Source organism: Gadus macrocephalus, chromosome 3 (assembly GCF_031168955.1).
Source record: "Gadus macrocephalus chromosome 3, ASM3116895v1".
NCBI lineage: Eukaryota > Metazoa > Chordata > Actinopteri > Gadiformes > Gadidae > Gadus > Gadus macrocephalus.
In genome coordinates, this window is record NC_082384.1 from 6,109,416 (window position 1) to 6,127,641 (window position 18,226).

Sequence of the window (18,226 nt, forward strand, 5' to 3'; positions counted from 1 at the left end):
ATTTCACCGGGTCGAGTAATAGTAATTCAATGAGACAAATTTTCAAATGACAGTAAAATTAACCGTCCATATCATCTTGGACACAAATCCAATAAACAACTGGGTTAATTTATGGGCCAACCCGGTATCAACGGCGATTTCGTGCTAATGCTCAAGAAAATTAACCTATTGAATCGTGTCCCAGAGCACGATTGTCCCGACTTTTTTGTGCTAAACAGAATGAAATGTAAACCTATGCATTTGGATTTGGAGCGTTTCTCCGACTTTTTCGTGCTACACAGAACGACTTTCAAACCGCGTAGGTTTGCGCAGATAGTGCAGTGCACCCTCTAGTTATGTATACGTCAAAACCTCAAATATAACAAAGGGTATGCGCCGTGTATAATGGACACTCCAATTTTTGCAGCAGACCTCCTCAAAAACTGAAACTAACTACGTCCCTTACGACGAAATATAGACTTTTTCGTACTATACAGAACAAAATGTAAAACAATGCATTTTGAATGGGAGTGTTTCTCAGACTATTATCGTGCTGGACTAAACAAAACGTGAGAGGAAGCAAAGAAGGGAGACAGAGAGAGCGAGAGAACGGCTTCAGACAGAGTGTGCGGAGACAGTACAGTGCACCCACTAGTTATGTATGTTGTATGTTATGTGTTTGGGGAAAGGCATTCTGCTTCAATACTACAGTTGGCCATAGGGCAAAACCGTTTAGTTTGTTTGGTTGAGAATATTATTAGAGATAACATTTGTGTCCAAACCAACTCTTGCAATTAACTTCCAGCCATATATACTATTTGTATTCTCAAGTTAGACTGTAAAAATAAAATATCCAGAAACACAATTCAGATTTTATTTTTTCACAAAAAAGAAAACCATTTACAACTGCAGATGGGTACGGCTGACATTCCAAACAAGCTGCATTAAGGCAGCGTTTGCGTCCCGCATTTTAAGGGTCTCAATTAGTAACTCTTGGTGGTCTCATAGGTTTCTGGGAAGGGGAGACTGACAAAGCCATTCCCAGATACCAATGGGAGTATTCCAGCGTTGGGAACTACATTCCAAGACAAGGTCAGAGTGATGTTCTTGTTAGCCCTAAAAAGTATACACATATGGATTAGCTAACATAGTATATCAGCAGCAAAGAACAATGAAGAGAACAGTTGCAAAATAGCAGACTTAGTCAAGATTTTTTAAAAAGGTCTACACTATGTAATTTGGACTAGGCAGATGAGGCCTCCTTCTTTGGAAGGTTAAAGTGAAGTCACCAGGTTATTTAAAAAGATGGCATATGAAAGAAAAGGGATTCTGCTTTACAATGTTATTACTAGGATCAAGAAATAGAATATTGTGACTTCCTCCACTTTAGCTAATTGTCCATATTTTTATATAAAAAGGCTTTTCATATTTCATATCACATTGTACGATAGTCTAGTTTGGAAATGCAAAAGTTGTCCATTATCGGGTGCCTACACTTAAATGGAAATATTTGTCCTCCCTTACCTAGCAAATAAGGAGAGTTGTGCAGCTTACCTTAGTCCATTACCATCATCGAAGAAGAAGTATTTGGACTTCATGTCTCGGAGGACCAAATTGGAGTTTTCACCTCGAAGGACAATCTTGTCCCACAGCACTACCTGGTTGAGAGACTGCAACACAAACACACACAGACACACACACCGTCTTTACCGAGAGGACATGCTTCAATAGTAAAATACAGATGTAGGAGGACAATGGTTTTAGATTTCAGTGCAATGTTACATTAAAAACTACAGGCTTAATATTGTGCACATATAGGTTAGAATTTTTTAACAGAAGGAGGGGTTTATTCTGTATCATTGTATTCAAATTCCACAGGCTCACCACATGGTAAAAATAAATAAAATAATGTACAGGCCAATTAGTGTACATTTGATGAAAATGTTATCGTGTCTTATTTTATGAATGCATGTTTAGCCATATGTCGGATGTTGGATGTAGAATCTCACCCTTAGTCGGATATGGTGGAAGTAAAAGCCTATTTGAAGTGTTTGAAAGTCTTCTTACTACATCCATAATGGTAAACTACATTCATAGACTTATAATTATCTGTTAAATGCATTGATCATTCATCTCGATAGAACGAGAGGTATGGGAGATAGAGCAGAAGACATGCAGCAAGGACCACGGGCAGGAATCGAACCCGCTGTGATCAGGACTGGGCCTTAATGGTTCGCCCTCTACCCGGTGAACCACCGGGATGCCCCCAATTGTGAGGTTTTTTTTTATTTATTTTTTTTAATCACAAATGTGTCGTAGCCATGGGGATAGCATGCACTTCTCCCTACTACAACTCTTACCCCGAAACATATAAAGGAACGATATAAACTCCAACTAAGGTAATGTTAACATGACTTCTCTTATTTTCATGGGATTATACACAAGTAAAACATACTTAAGAATATTATATCACATTTTTGCCAAGTCTGATCCGCACGATGCCATTCAATTCTACACACTGAATTTTTTGCTTCCATGCAAACATAAGTGCTGTGTGCAGACAGGGGTACAGGTTTGAATGGGAACCATAACTTACATTACTCTTAGTAGCGTACTCTGCAGAAAGATAAAGAAAGAGCTGCTTGACATTCCAATCGAAAATTGGCTGCAAATGTATGAATGGTTAAGGGGCATTTAAAAGATCTCAAGTGTCTTACAGCAACATCCAACCAATATTTAGAAAACAAAACATGTGAAACTAAATAGTTATATACAAGTTTAAGACAAACAACAAAATGTGATGGCATGGCTAAAAATAACTAGTCAAAAGGATATTTGCAGAGAGGTCGAAGTTGATGAAACCTAGGTCACTACGCTCTCTGGGACCGGTGAAGTCATCAACATTCTTACTGTTAAAAGGAGGTCATTAAGGTAGAAAACAGACAGAAAGTTAAAACAACATCTTAAATCATAGAGCATTATGTTACAAATGAATTTCTAAGATGTCTTTTATGAAATCACCCTGCTTTATTACATACTGCAATTAAAGGAAATGTATGTGTGATGCATGCGAATGGTTCACGAGACAAAAAATTATATTCCATGCAAAAATGACTTAATGCTACAGTACCTGAATGTTATTCTTCATAGATAAGAACAAGGACAAGAACCATTTGTGAACCATTTTCTAATAAAAATATTTATATGTTAAAAAAAGTGATGAAATGACATTGAGCACGCAATGTAATTTTTTTTTGAAAAATACCCCAGGTTGGCGTGACATTTTCGCCATTTCTGAGTGGTAAGTGTACTTTTCAATTGTTTTCATGTTGTTGATGCTGTCTCCCTAATCGCTCAGTGTTGCTTTTTCCCTAGAGAATTAATGACTTTGTCACTTTCATTGGCTATGCTTAAATGCCAAGTAAGTATAGACTAATCTATAGACTAAACATCGGTTATCAGCCATAACAGCAAAATGAATATCGGATATCGGTATCGGCCAAATTATGGTAGGATATTAAATAAAACTAAATAAATAGGCAATACAAGTGTGAGTGTTGTGGCGTAGACTCTAGACAAGCGCGTCATAAGTTAAAGACACACCTTCAAGCACGATACCCGGTTGTGATGGAAATGCAAATCCCAGCCGTGCTGGGCTGTATAGTAGAGTGGAAAAACCAATGGTAGACTGATCTATCAAGCACACATCTGCCTGGACACTCACACTTGTGATGTTAGAAGAATAAGAATACAAATATTCAAATATTCCATTGATGGCAGTTATTATTATGGCTTATGTGTGGGTTATCACCCACACATAAGCCAAACCTTTAGTTTAGGTGCTTGTGTTAGCCCTTGTTCTATGGTGTAACATAAGTTTTGCATAATCAAATCTTAAAATAATTAGTTTCAAAGACAGGACAGAGGGCCTGTCAATCACTTACCACCAGCCACTCAAACATTGCAGGCCTGATGTATTGCACTACACACCAAAGTAGGATCTAATGACACCAACGTGTTACTAGGAGCTAGGCATCGATGGTACTTCCTATGTCAGGTTTTAATTCGCTAAACAACGAAATTAGTCTGATGTTTAGAAAAGCATGTGAGCTAGCTACTTATAATTTCTCAGTGATGTTACTTCGGACTTTGTAAGCACATGCTAATTTAATGTAGCATAGTGCAGGGGGAACATCTGGTGTTATAACGGTCTGGTGAGATAACGACAGGCAGTGTGCATATCTTCAATGACCCGTCACTACAGGGGACCGGGGTGCAAATATAAACAATGCCTTCTATTCTGCCTCAATGTTTCCAATGAGATCACTATGAGACCCAGTAATATAATAGTACAGTAGTATAGTATACTGATCGGGTTTGTGTTGAATACGAAAGGCCAGTCAGTCTTTGAAGGAGGATTTTTTAAACGTAATCACGCACATTTTGAAACGAAAGAAATGCACTACGGTATCAGGTTTAAAACACATCTCTAAATGAAGAACCCACATGCCTTTTGAGATGGTTTGATTTACAACACTGGGGTTTTAAAGGGTTCTTACAGCATAACTCTGGAGACGTGGACGTTCACGGGAACCCGCCTGTCTTTGAAGGCTGTTGTGATGAAGCAGCCGAAGGTGAGCGCAGCCATCACGCTCAGGGAGAAGGCGAACAGGGAATTGGCCCTCGACAAAGCAGTATTCATTCTGTAAAAAGGGCGAGTACAAAAAAAATTCGGGGAAATAAAAACAATTGCTTTGTACTCCGGCTTGTGGCCGTTGAAAGATCTATCTGTGGTACCCGGAAGTGTAACGCGGAAGCCTGTGCGAAAGCATTCTTCCTCTGCTCGCTGATCGGCTGCCTACATGACCAGCAGCATGGTGCATTATCGCCCCCACCTGGACTCGAGCGAGTCATAAATAACAAGTACACATAAATAAAGGAAAATAACAATATACCGGTAGTAGACGAAATTGGTTCTTAAACAGTTTCCTTGAGAAGGATGATTACACTCATAACCAGTTAGTTTGCATGCTCAACTTCTGACATATTTGTGTTACATCAAAGTTTAGGTAAGTGCTTTATTTATCAAAATCTATTCGTGCAAAATAAGTAAGTGCCTTAGTAAGTTTTATATATTGAACTCAAATTTACTTCAAAACACTTGGCTTGACCTACTGTTCCACTGTAGTTCAAAGTAGGCCGAATAATTATAAAAGTAAATAATTTATAGCCAGTATAATTTGAAAGTCAATTTGAATATTGACTGTTCATTTGTATTGCAGAGCAATATTCAGGAGAGCTAATTCATAGGAAGCAAAGAGCTCTTCCTTACTCTCTAGGCCTTACTCAGGCCTTTCTTTAAAGGGGAACTATGCAACTTTTTTGGCTTAATTTACATTAACATAACAGGTTAGGAGGAGTCATTGTGATGGTTCTATAACACTTTATGGGTCGATTGGTCATTGTTTCGACTCCCCCTATCACATCTTGGCGGAAAAAGGAAATATGCAAGTTTCTGCCGGCGACCCGCCGCCCACTCTCGCGGGAGTCGCGTATCTCGCGAAGCACCGAATTGCTTTACGGCTCTACACGGAACCGGCTCGATATAAACCCCCCAGGAGCAGTGCATACTTCCACAATCCACCAGTGCTCAGCGGCCAAGCATGTGGACGGGTCCCTCGATTCATAGAGCCCAGAAGTAGACATCTCCGTTCACTCCAATTCAAGTGGGGAACAGGAATGTGTCTCCACAAAAAATGACTGGATATAAATCAAAGGCTCATAATTATCTTTATGCCATGTACTACATTTGTTTAAGTTTTCTCTTTTCAAAACGTCACCACAAGCGTTTTATTAGCCGTTTTATGAAGCCGTTTCTCAATACCAAGTATACGCGAACTGCGGACTCGTGGACTTGGAAGTTCGCACTTGGGAAGTACACACTTCCGAGGACGGGAGTACCTGCAATTGGAACAGCAGTGGACTCGATGACGTCACCACCTCAGCTCATCTGTTAACTGTGCTACGGCCTCATGTGGGCATATAACTACTGAACAATATGAACAAATTATATAAAACAAAACACCAGCCTCTTTAGTTTCAAAATAGTATGTTCATATTTTTAATGAATATAAATGAAAAGTTATGCGTATTCACACGGCAAGCCAGCTGTACCCTGCATTTAAACAATCAGTGGCTTGAAAAAGATTGCATGAGATTGCCGTTTCTCAATGTTCCTATATAGCCTATTATTATATTATTGGAGGGTAGGCTATTGATATGAGAATTACGAACGAACGAGAATAGAATAGAAACACACATACACAAACGATCAGATGGATCCGACCGGGATTTCCGTTGCCGTTGCGATGGGTTTCCTCTATCAGCGACATTACATAAAAAAAAAAACCTCTTTCATTTTAAAATAATAGTATGTCAATATTTTGAATGAATAGGCCTCCATCTTTGTTTTACTTTTAAAATGTTCCTATATAGCCTATTTTAAGCTAACATACAACATAAGATAAGATAAGATAAGATAAGATAAGATAAGATAAGATACAACTTTATTAATCCCCGTAGGAGAAATTTGTAACATACAACATATTTTAAAACAGAAATGCGAAATGCATCCTGGAATATTTAACGGCCCCAAGTAGGCCTACACACAAGTCACTTCCGATGCACAAGGCCGCCTTAATGCACAGGCTTGCCTGGGCTGAAGCCCCAGGGCCTATGCCGATCGGGGGGCCTATCATGAGCTGCAGATTTTTCTTTTTTTATACTGGCCCATGATAGGCCCCCCGATCGGCGAAGGCCCAAGACAATGTGAATTTTTGTTTGGGGCTTACAAAGATCAGAGGCCTATCATCAGCCAAGTAAAAAGAGGGCCAGTGGCCCCTTGCTTGACACCACAGCCACAGTCGTCTCACTCCCCCCCCCCCCCCCCCTGTCAGGATTTCTCCTCCAACACCCACATTTATGGCTTAGGGTGTGTAGACACAGCTGGCCTGTGGCCACGTTTTTGAAGTCTGGGGTCAAAAGGTCAAAAGGAGCCTGCACCATGCCGATTATGAGATGACAAAAAGTTTATCTGTATTTCTCTCATAACCTTTTGTCATTATTAAAGAGAGGCCTGATTCTCAGATATGCATGTTGGATGGCTAAGGTGTAGGTCTGGGAAGAACTTCAGGCCAAAATCTTGCAAGCGAGCCGCTAGGTGAGGTGCAACGAGATGGAGCACTTGCTGTGTCATTTCCTGTAGGGCTGGAGCCACAGGTTGATGCGTATGTGTCCTTTGAGACCCTCTTTGATATATAAGAGACCCCAAGGTACAGCCAGAGCCCGTCTACGAAGAGCCTGGGCACTTCCTATACGCCCCATTGTACCGATCTTGGTTGTAGTTCCATTAGACATCCACTGGGGGTGATCGCGGGCGAGTCAAGATTGAATGGGAGTAAATATGTCTCTTTCACCTGCTTGTCGTTGAAATATCGCAAATTTTATTGTAGATTCCGCAAGTTCAATATAGATTATAGTTCAAAAGTCGAATGAATGAGTACTTATGTCCTTTCGATTTCTTACAGTTTGGGGCTGAAGCACCAATCTGAAGCTGAAGCACAATCAGAAACATTATCTTAAGTTGGACTTTCCGTCAAAGTTAATTTTTGCGTACTGTATTTATATTTTCCTGCAGGCCCTTTTATTTTTTATATAGTTATGTATGGTGAAAGTACATGGACATGAATGGAATTTCTTCCATTTCTTGTGTTCAATGTTCAATGTGTTATATACATGGTAAGTACGGTATGACCACCGTAAATAATACAGTCAATGTCCCGCTCAATATCATTCATCACGTCTATTTTTCGAAAATAAAGATAGTTTAAAAAAGAAATGCCTCGTAAATGTGCCATGATAAACTGCTCTATCAGTGGAAACGGATTGTCCGTCTTTTCGTTTCCCAAGGACAGAAAAAGGTAACGTTCTTGCTTGCTCCTGTATGAATGGCCCTAGGCTACCTGAGGCTGCACCTGGTAGGGAAAGTTGCGCTGGAGCCCGGGTAAAATCGCACATGGCTTATTCAAGTTGCGCGCTAGACATTCTCTAAAGTGTCGAGACTCAAGCACTTAACAAACCTTAACCGATTGTTCCATACAAATTGTTTGTTAACGATTTAACAACTTCAACATCTGCTATTACAGTCGTGTTTTTTTTGTAGGACTTGGGCTAATGACCTTGCATAGAGGGAAAACCATCTACACCACTTGTCATTGATTTCTATGCATTCACTGATCTTTACAGATGGGTTTGTTTTAAGCCATTGAATATAATTGCTCTGCCCTGCAACACATTATAAGCTACACATGTTTGTTAAATGAGAAACATGGTCTGGGTCACATTGAAACATTAACAGTTGTATAACAGTAATTATACTAACATTATACCAACATTGCAACAGGCAAGTTTATTCAAACATCACACTAACAAGAACACAATAAGAACAGTAACTAATAGTAAATAATTAAAAAAAAAAGAGAAATTATTTAACAACACTGAACATACAGAACAGAGGCAGGGAAAAAGGACAGAAGAAGAAGACTTGTCCGTTGTCACAGCATCAAGGTCCAACTGTAGAGATCAAGAAAGGAAGAGGCATGAGGAGGAGTACAACAGAACACTGCTCTCTAGGAAATTGTTTACTGATGTAAACTAAGTTGATGCAGTCTTAAAATTATGATTCTAATCCAGGTTTCTATTTCAGGAGAAAGAAATGGCTCATAACCGTTACCAAAACAAAAGCTTTATCATCTGGATTAAAAAAAAACACTCTCTGTAAATTACATACATATGTAAAACATTCGCGCATTCATTTTTTTTACATTAGCTCACTAAAACTCTGTAACTAGTGTATTAAGCAAGAAAAAGCCTTACCTCCAACAGCTGGTGTTATCGTTGAGGGAAAAGGGAAATGCCGAAGTGCTTCAGAAACTGCCGTAAAGCAGTACCTCTGACACAACCCAGTCGCCAAGAAAAAACGTCGACGGTGTACGTTTCCATGAACACTGGAGACGTACTATTACAACGTAAAAACAGCGTGTTATACCTACAGTATCCACGCGTGCCGCAGTGGAGGCGGGTTTCGGGGTTTGGGTTTCACGGCTTTCGCGGCAAATTGTGGACACGATTGTTTAGGGGGGGGGGGGGTAGACTGTTGTTGACCGGGGAGGGGGGGGGGAGACACGTTTGTTGAGGGGACGACGACGACACGATTGTAGGGGGGGGGGGGGGGGAAACACGTTAGTTGAAGGGGGACGACGACGACGACACGTTTGTTGAGGGGGGGGAGACACGTTTGTAGGGGGGGGGGGGTGCACGATCGACAACGAGAGTTGGTTTTTATTGAACGCTCGACAACGAGAGTTGGTTTTTATTGAACGAGACTTCAACACGGAACAGCTGCACGAAACGATGGTCACGTCACTCTCGGTGACGGTGTCGACAACAATGAACGCACGAACAATGTTAATAGAACAACACACAACCACATAACATCCCGAACCCATCAACCCCACTTAATCCTAACAACAAAACAAGTTAACAAAAGCCCCATTTGTCAACTGACAACCCCAATTCCCAGAATCCCCCGCGGCTCCGGAACACGGCGTAGCTTATATTAATCTTTATTATCCGAATGGGAAATGCAATATTTTAGGACAGATACACCATTAAACGCGTTTCTAATGACATTTCTAGCGAGAAATGTACATTTTCCTTACATAATCTTCAGTCAGTGAATGTGTATGATCTTTATTAATCTTTATTATCTGAATGGGAAATGTAATATTTTAGGACCGATTCACCGTTAAACGTGTTTCTAATAACATTTCTAGCGAGAAATATACTTTTTACTTGCATAATCTTCAGTCAGTGATTGTGTCTGATCTTTAGTTTTATAGTTATTAGGATTTGATCGGATCGCTCGCATGTTTCAACGTCAGGTTGTTAGGCTGCTTTCGCTAAACTAGCAGCTCACGTGCTTCCTGCGTTTGTGTTATTAAACTGTTACTTTATGTAACTTTTAATGATATCATCTTGTTAGAAACACGTATATCTGAGAGGCAACCCAGTCGCCAAAAGCATTCGTTGACAGTGTACGTTTCGTGAACACTGGATTACGTCGCATTTCAACATAAAATAGCGTGTTATACACACACACACGCACGCACACACACACACACACACACACACACACACACACACACACACACACACACACACACACACACGCACGCACGCACGCACGCACGCACGCACGCACGCACGCACGCACGCACGCACGCACGCACAGACACACACACACACACACACACACACACACACACACACACACACACACACACACACGCACACGGTGCATTTCGCTGCTAAAACAACAACAACAAAATATTCCCTCAAATATTATTACTAAAGAACCGTTTTCCAAAGAACGAAATGTAAACCAATGCATTCTGAATGGGAGTGTTTCTCCGATTTTTCCATGCTACACAGAACGAAATGTAAACCCATGCAAATAAAGACTTCATTGTCATAATCATTTAAATATCATTAATCTCCGTGTGTTGGGTGGTATTCTATTTTTTTCAACGGGACTGGTGCCGTCTCCTTTTGACCTTTTGACCTTTTGACCCCAGACTTCTGGGGGAATAGCTGAATCAATTCATTAGTCAATCAGAAGCATGTAAATATCTTCCCGGTGGCGTAGGAGAACGAACAAGGTGTCCTTCAACATCTACACTTCCAGGCGATTGCAACGGTGCCACACATGAGCATATTCGAACATGTTTAATGGTAGTAATTAGCTGTCGAAATTGGAGGCCTTAATCAATAATGAGCAGCTATTGATTTGCTTCCCGATGAAAAATGTTGACAAATGACATGTTATTTAGCATCTACACGTTGAGCTGAGTCCAATGACACCAAGCATGACACTCTAGCTAATGGTAACATGTATTTTACATGGTACACCTAGGTCTAGGACATGATCTCGGTGTAGCAAGAGGGCGAGCTTGATCTCATTGGACTCAGCTTAACGTGTAGATGCTAATTAACATGTAATTTGTCAAAAATCTCCATCAGGAAGCAAATCTATAGCTGGTCATTATTGATAAAGGCCTCCAAAATCGACAGCTAATTACTACCCCGAAACATATTCAAATAGGATCATGTGTGGCACTGTTGCAATCGTCTCGAAACGTAGATGTCAAAGGACACCTTGTTTGCCCTGTTGCACGACCGGGAAGATATTTTCATACTTCTAATGGATTGATTCATATTTTAAGGTTCTCGGAGTGAGACTTTAAGCGGCTGCAGCAGAAGTGTTGAGACGAAAGATGATATCAAGACATTAATAGAATATTCCCATTCACATTATGATTCTTCGTCATAACATCCGACCAAACATCCTTTACATTCACCGAGCGAAGATTATGAAAGTCCAGGCCCCCCCTTCCTGCACTCGGGGTCCGACCGGGCCAAGTTTCGGTGCGGGGGTCCCAGTTAGGCCCTAGAATATGGTATTCAAATTTCAGGGCAGTAGGACCTTCCTATCTCAAAAACTGTTTTTCCACCACATTCTGAACCATTAGGTCTCGCAGGCAACACTTCTGAAGGGGCTTTGTCCAAATGACAGTCCATTTGGGAAAACTTTTTTTCTCTATGGGCTAGAACTACAAATCTTGGATATGTCGTTCTCGGGGCCCCGGGAAATGTGTGTAAACATTTGAGCATCCCTAGCTATCTCGAAAAGGCCGGAAAAGGGGCGTGACCTCCAACAGTACAGTCAATGTATATAAGACAGAGGTTAGTTTCTAGGCCCCATTTTTTGCGGGATGGAGGTGTACATTTGTGGCTTAATGTGTGTAGACACAGCTGGCCTGTGGCCACGTCTTTGAAGTCTGGGGTCAAAAGGTCAAAAGGAGCCGGCACCACGCCGCTTATGAGATAACAAAAAGTGAATCTGTATTTCTCTCATAACATTTTGTCATTATTGAAGAGAGGCCTGATTCTCAGATATGCATGTTGGACTGTTAGGGTATAGGTCTGGGAAGAACTTCAGGCCAAAATCTTGCAAGCGAGACGCTGGGTGCAGGTGCAACGAGATGGAGCACTTGCTGAGTCATTTCCTGTAGGGCTGGAGCCACAGGTTGAAGCGTATGCGTCCTTTGAAACCCCCTTTGATATATAAGAGACCCCAAGGTACAGTTTACTTAAATGTTCTCGCCTCAGTCACCTATTGTATCACTTCCTTTAGGGCTTCGGCCTCCTAATTGATCATTGTAGTATAATTGAATGCCCTCTTTCATATTATATGATACTTCCACCACTGGGACGTGGCAACAACTCTCCAAATCCATATGGGGAGGGGGGGGGGATGCTTTTGGACAGTAGGGGTGTACACTAGACATAAATAGGAAGCAAACTCAGGAGAAGGAATGACCTCTCACAAATATTTATTGAATAAATTGTTTCAAATAACCCTGCCTCGTTAAATCAATGAACTTGGTGTTTTGCTTTCAAAAATAGGTTATAGAAGAAGTCTAAACTGCAGAAAATAGGGTTAACATCCAAGCTGCCTTTTAAGGATACCTCGGAATATCTGTCTATTTTTTAACCGTCGGACCCCAGTTTACGACAAAAACAACACAATTTACGGCAGCTCCTTTGCCGCGTGGTTTTTAGAGCCATGTAAGGATTAGAGGGGGCGGTCGATAGCAACCACCTTAGCAGCATGACGGTCAAGTGACTGGATGCAGCCCCGTTGAAAAAAATAGAATACCACCCAACACACGGAGATTAATGATATTTAAATTATTATGACCATGAAGTCTTTATTTGCATGGGTTTACATTTCGTTCTGTGTAGCATGGAAAAATCGGAGAAACACTCCCATTCAGAATGCATTGGTTTACATTTCGTTCTTTGGAAAACGGTTCTTTAGTAATAATAATTGAGGGAATATTTTGTTGTTGTTGTTTTAGCAGCGAAATGCACCGTGTGCGTGTGTGTGTGTGTGTGTGTGTGTGTGTGTGTGTGTGTGTGTGTGTGTGTCTGTGTGCGTGTGTGTGTGTGTGCGTGTGTGTGTGTGTGTGTGTGCGTGCGTGTGTGTGTGTGTGTATAACACGCTATTTTATGTTGAAATGCGACGTAATCCAGTGTTCACGAAACGTACACTGTCAACGAATGCTTTTGGCGACTGGGTTGCCTCTCAGATATACGTGTTTCTAACAAGATGATATCATTAAAAGTTACATAAAGTAACAGTTTAATAACACAAACGCAGGAAGCACGTGAGCTGCTAGTTTAGCGAAAGCAGCCTAACAACCTGACGTTGAAACATGCGAGCGATCCGATCAAATCAATGACAAATCAATGTCATTAGAAACGCGTTTAATGGTGTATCTGTCCTAAAATATTGCATTTCCCATTCGGATAATAAAGATTAATATAAGCTACGCCGTGTTCCGGAGCCGCGGGGGATTCTGGGAATTGGGGTTGTCAGTTGACAAATGGGGCTTTTGTTAACTTGTTTTGTTGTTAGGATTAAGTGGGGTTGATGGGTTCGGGATGTTATGTGGTTGTGTGTTGTTCTATTAACATTGTTCGTGTGTTCATTGTTGTCGACACCGTCACCGAGAGTGACGTGACCATCGTTTCGTGCAGCTGTTCCGTGTTGAAGTCTCGTTCAATAAAAACCAACTCTCGTTGTCGAGCGTGCCCCCCCCCCCTACAAACGTGTCCCCCCCCCCCCTCACAACATACGTGTCGTCGTCGTCGTCCCCCTTCAACTAACGTGTTCCCCCCCCCCCCCCCTACAATCGTGTCGTCGTCGTCCCCTCAACAAACGTGTCTCCCCCCCCCCCTCCCCGGTCAACAACAGTCTACCTCCCCCCCCCCCCCCCCCCCTAAACAATCGTGTCCACAATTTGCCGCGAAAGCCGTGAAACCCAAACCCCGAAACCCGCCTCCACAGCGGCACGCGTGGATACTGTAGGTATAACACGCTGTTTTTACGTTGTAATAGTACGTCTCCAGTGTTCATGGAAACGTACACCGTCAACGTTTTTTCTTGGCGACTGGGTTGTCTGACAGTATGACAATGTGTGACGTCATCGCATTTTTTTAACGCCTTTTTAGAACAGATACGTGACCTTAAAAAATGCAATATTCAGCTGAGTTTATTATCTTAGCCCCTCCTTTTGAACGCAACTTTCAAATTACTTGACAAAAAATTATATTGTGAGAAAAGTGGATTCTGAGGATAAAACCCCATAGGCTCCCATTCATTCTGGACTCGCCTGCGAGGGCCCCGCGTGGACAGAGATTATTACTGCAACCAGTCCAGAAAACCGGAACTAACCAGCGAGTGCCCATTCTCTTCATACTATGGCGCGTTTCCACTGCAGGGTGCGGAACGGATCGGTTCGCAAAGGTGCGGTACGGGTTGCGTTTCCACCGCCAAAAGTGGGCGTGACCCGGACTTAGCCGTACCCGTTTTGGCCTAGTTTTCAGGACTCCTCCGTTGGGGTACTGAAAACGAGACGAGACGCCTGAAAGGGTCCCGGGAAATTCTAGCTACACACCCCCTCCGTTGATTGGTCGACAGAATCATCACTTCCGGGCGACGTGGGGATAAAAACAAACAAACAGTAGCCTCGAGGTATTATTCTTTACAATTAACATGTCGCGTAAAACGCTTGCTTGGGCGAACAAGGAGGTGGAGACGTTCGTCTGCATTCTTGGGGAGGAAGACGTTGTTTACGATGTTTACGTAGCTGCCGCGGCGATCGACATCCGGCCTACCTTAAAGGGTACTGTCGGCGGTGGAAGCGCGACCTCGGAACTGAGCTGGGCTATACCGCCCCCTCCCTAGTGCACCTTTGCGAACCGATCCGTTTCGCACCCTGCAGTGGAAACGCGGCATTAGACATTCTCTGGTACAGCTTACTTGTAACTGTTCTCGACTCAGTCACCTATTGCATCACTTCCTTTAGGGCTTCGGCCTCCTAATTGATCATTGAGGTATAATTGAATGCCCTCATTCATATATGATACCACCACCACTGGGACGTGGCAACAATTCTCCAAATCCATATGGGGAGGGGGGGGGGGGGGTGCTTGTGGACAGTAGGGGAGTACACTAGACATAAATAGGAAGCAAACACAGGAGAAGGAATGACCTCTCACAAATATTTATTTAATAAATTGTTTCAAATAACCCTGCCTCGTTAAATCAATGAGCTTGGTGTTTTGCTTTCAAAAATAGGTTATAGAAGAAGTCTAAACTGCAGAAAATAAAAACATCCATGCTGCCTTTTAAGGATACCTTGGAATATCTGTCTATTCTTTAACCTTCGGACCCTAGTTTACGACAAAAACAACACAATTGACGGCAGCTCCTTTGCCACGTGGTTTTTAGAGCCATGTAAGGATTAGAGGGGGAGGTCGATAGCAACCACCATAGCAACCATGGACGCAGCCCAATGGGAAAAAATAGAATACCACCCTACATACTCAGGAGATTAATTACATTTAAATTATTATGACCATGGAGCCTTTATTTGCATGGGTTTACATTTCGTTCTGTGTAGCATGGAAAAATCGTAGAAACACTCCCATTCAGAATGCATTGGTTTACATTTCGTTCTTTGGAGCACGGTTATTTATATTTATTTATTTATTTTCAGTTTTTGAGAAGGTGCTTCAAAAATGCTAAACTTTCTGCAATAATCCAAAATCCAATCGAAAAACCTGTTGGCTTGTTGTCAAGGGAACCCAGGGCGACGCTCACTTCCGGGTTGGCCAACATACGTCATCCCTCCACCACTCTATACTGTAGAAACACATGTTCGAGTTGAATGATAATGCATGAATCTATTCTTTATTCTGCCATAGTATTTATTGAAGGCGGGGGGGGGGGGGGGGGGGGGGGGGCATACAAGTCTTTTGGCCATGGATCCAGATCTGTTCCGGAGCATTTCAGCATCTTGGGCAACAGCGCAGGGTTGCCAGGTCCTGCAAAAAAAACTCCTGAACACATACCGTTCAAATCCACCCAAAATGTCCTAGAAGCAGCCCAAATGAAAAGATATTCCTTTTTGGCCAATGTTTTGAAAGTAATAATATTTGAGGGAATATTTTTTGTTGTTGCTTTAGCAGCAAAATGCATTGTGTGTGTGTGTGTGTGTGTGTGTGTGTGTGTGTGTGTGTGTGTGTGTGTGTGTGTGTGTGTGTGTGTGTGTGTGTGTGTGTGTGTGTGTGTGTGTATAACACGCTATTTTATGTTGAAATGCGGAATCCAGTGTTCACGAAAACGTACACTGTCAAAGTATGCTTTTGGCGACTGGGTTGGCTCTCAGATATACGTGTTCCTAACAAGTTGATATCATTAAAAGTTACATAAAGTAACGGTTTAATAACACAACCGCAGAAAACACGTGAGCTGCTAGTTTAGCGAAAGCAGCGTCCCTAGCAACCTGACGTTGTTGAAACATGCGAGCGAGCCGATAAAATCGTCCTAATAACCATAAAACTAAAGATCAGACACAATCACTGACTGAAGATTATGCAAGTAAAAAGTATATTTCTCACAATAAATGTCATTAGAAACAAGTTTAATGGTGAATCGGTCCTAAAATATTGCATTTCCCATTCAGATAAAGATTAATTCATACACTTTCACTTAATGAAGATTATGCAAGGAAAAAGTATATTTCTCGCTAGAAATGTCATTAGAAACACGATTAATGGTGTATCTGTCCTAAAATATTGCATTTCCCATTCAGATAATGAAGATTAATATAGGCTACGTAACAATTTCACCAAATGCTGGGAGAATGTCTCGCCCCCTGTTGGTGCTATTCCTCCATTCATTTAGATGAGTGGAAGAAAGCGTATACTCCTCACGCCTTGGTCAGGCAAAGCGTGACACTGAACACGCCTTGCGAGGTGGACCAACGTATCTATTTCACACTTTGGCGTGATACTGGGTTGGATTATGCGTTGAATTATGCGATCGCATAATCAAGTTTTTCTGGTGGGACTGATTATAAAATGGACAACGGATTCCAAAATGGCGCCCATTCATTCCTATGTAAACTGCTCAATGGCGCAGGGCAACATCAAGGAGAGATAATCTTTCCGAATCATGGGAGCCTGCCTAGCCACGCCCTAGTTCATGACGTACCAGATGCAGAAATATTCTTGTTTTTTAGCATTGTTAGCATGTAGCATTATAAGCGAGAGGTCTGCGCGATCGCAGTCGCATTGTTTACCGACCATGGAAGTGTAAGTTAACTTCATAAATGTATGAAAGATTGCTCCATATAACATATAATACCAACAACATACTAAATGTATATTGGCCTAGAAAACAATACAGTTCAATGTTATTGCTTAAAGGTCCCATGACATGCGATTTTATGTCCTGTAATATAGGTATTAGTGGGCAACTAACACAGTATTCAAAGACGTTCCCGAAATTCAGCCGTGGTGCAGTTACAGCCACTCCGAGCCAGTCGCACATAGAGTGGCGAAGTCACGCCCCTTCCGGTAGAGCTCATGGGACCTATGAGATCGAAAAATATGAATGGGTGTTCATGGAGAGAAAATATTTATTTATTTTTTTCCCAGTCTTTATATGCCCTGGATTACACATATGTTGTTTGTGGATTTAAATGATAATTTTTCATGCAAAAAAAACTAAAAAAATTCGTGAAGAAGTTTGATAATTTTAGGTTTTATGTGAGGTTTATCACCGTCATGCTGTCCCTTCTCGCAGCTTCCTCTGAGTTGCTCAGAATAAGTAGGTCGTCGAGGTAGAAGAGAACCCTCTTTCCCTGACGCCTGAGCGGTCCCAACGCCGTCTCCACACACTTCGAGAAGGTGCGCGGGGCCAGGGAGTAGCCGAATGGCAGGCACTGGTACTTGTATGCCACCCCCATAAAGGCAAAACGGAGAAACTTCCTGTGCGCCTGCCAAACAGGGACGTGGAAGTTAGCATCCTTGTGAACCAGTCGCCCTCTCTCACACATTGGAGCAGCGCTCTGATAGTGAGCATTCTGAGTTTCCTCGCAGCAACGAATCTGTTGAACATGCGAAGAACCAGAATAGCTCTCAACTCCCCTGACTTCTTGGAAACCAGGAAGTAGCGGGAGTAAAACCCTCGATGTGACTCGTTGGGGGGAAT

The 18,226-nt window shown here is 42.0% G+C and overlaps 1 protein-coding gene across 1 annotated transcript; it reads right to left on the minus strand.

Moving 5' to 3' along the window:
- Positions 1-839: 839 nt before the first annotated feature.
- spcs3 (signal peptidase complex subunit 3) lies at positions 840-4,822 on the minus strand. The gene is made up of 5 exons (XM_060046818.1): positions 4,539-4,822; positions 2,813-2,888; positions 2,576-2,650; positions 1,534-1,649; positions 840-1,095 (listed from the first exon to the last, which is right to left on the minus strand). Exons 1-5 carry the CDS (start codon positions 4,679-4,681, stop codon positions 963-965), a joined length of 543 nt encoding a protein of 180 aa, XP_059902801.1. The 5' UTR covers positions 4,682-4,822; the 3' UTR covers positions 840-962.
- Between the last annotated feature and the right edge of the window lie 13,404 nt (positions 4,823-18,226).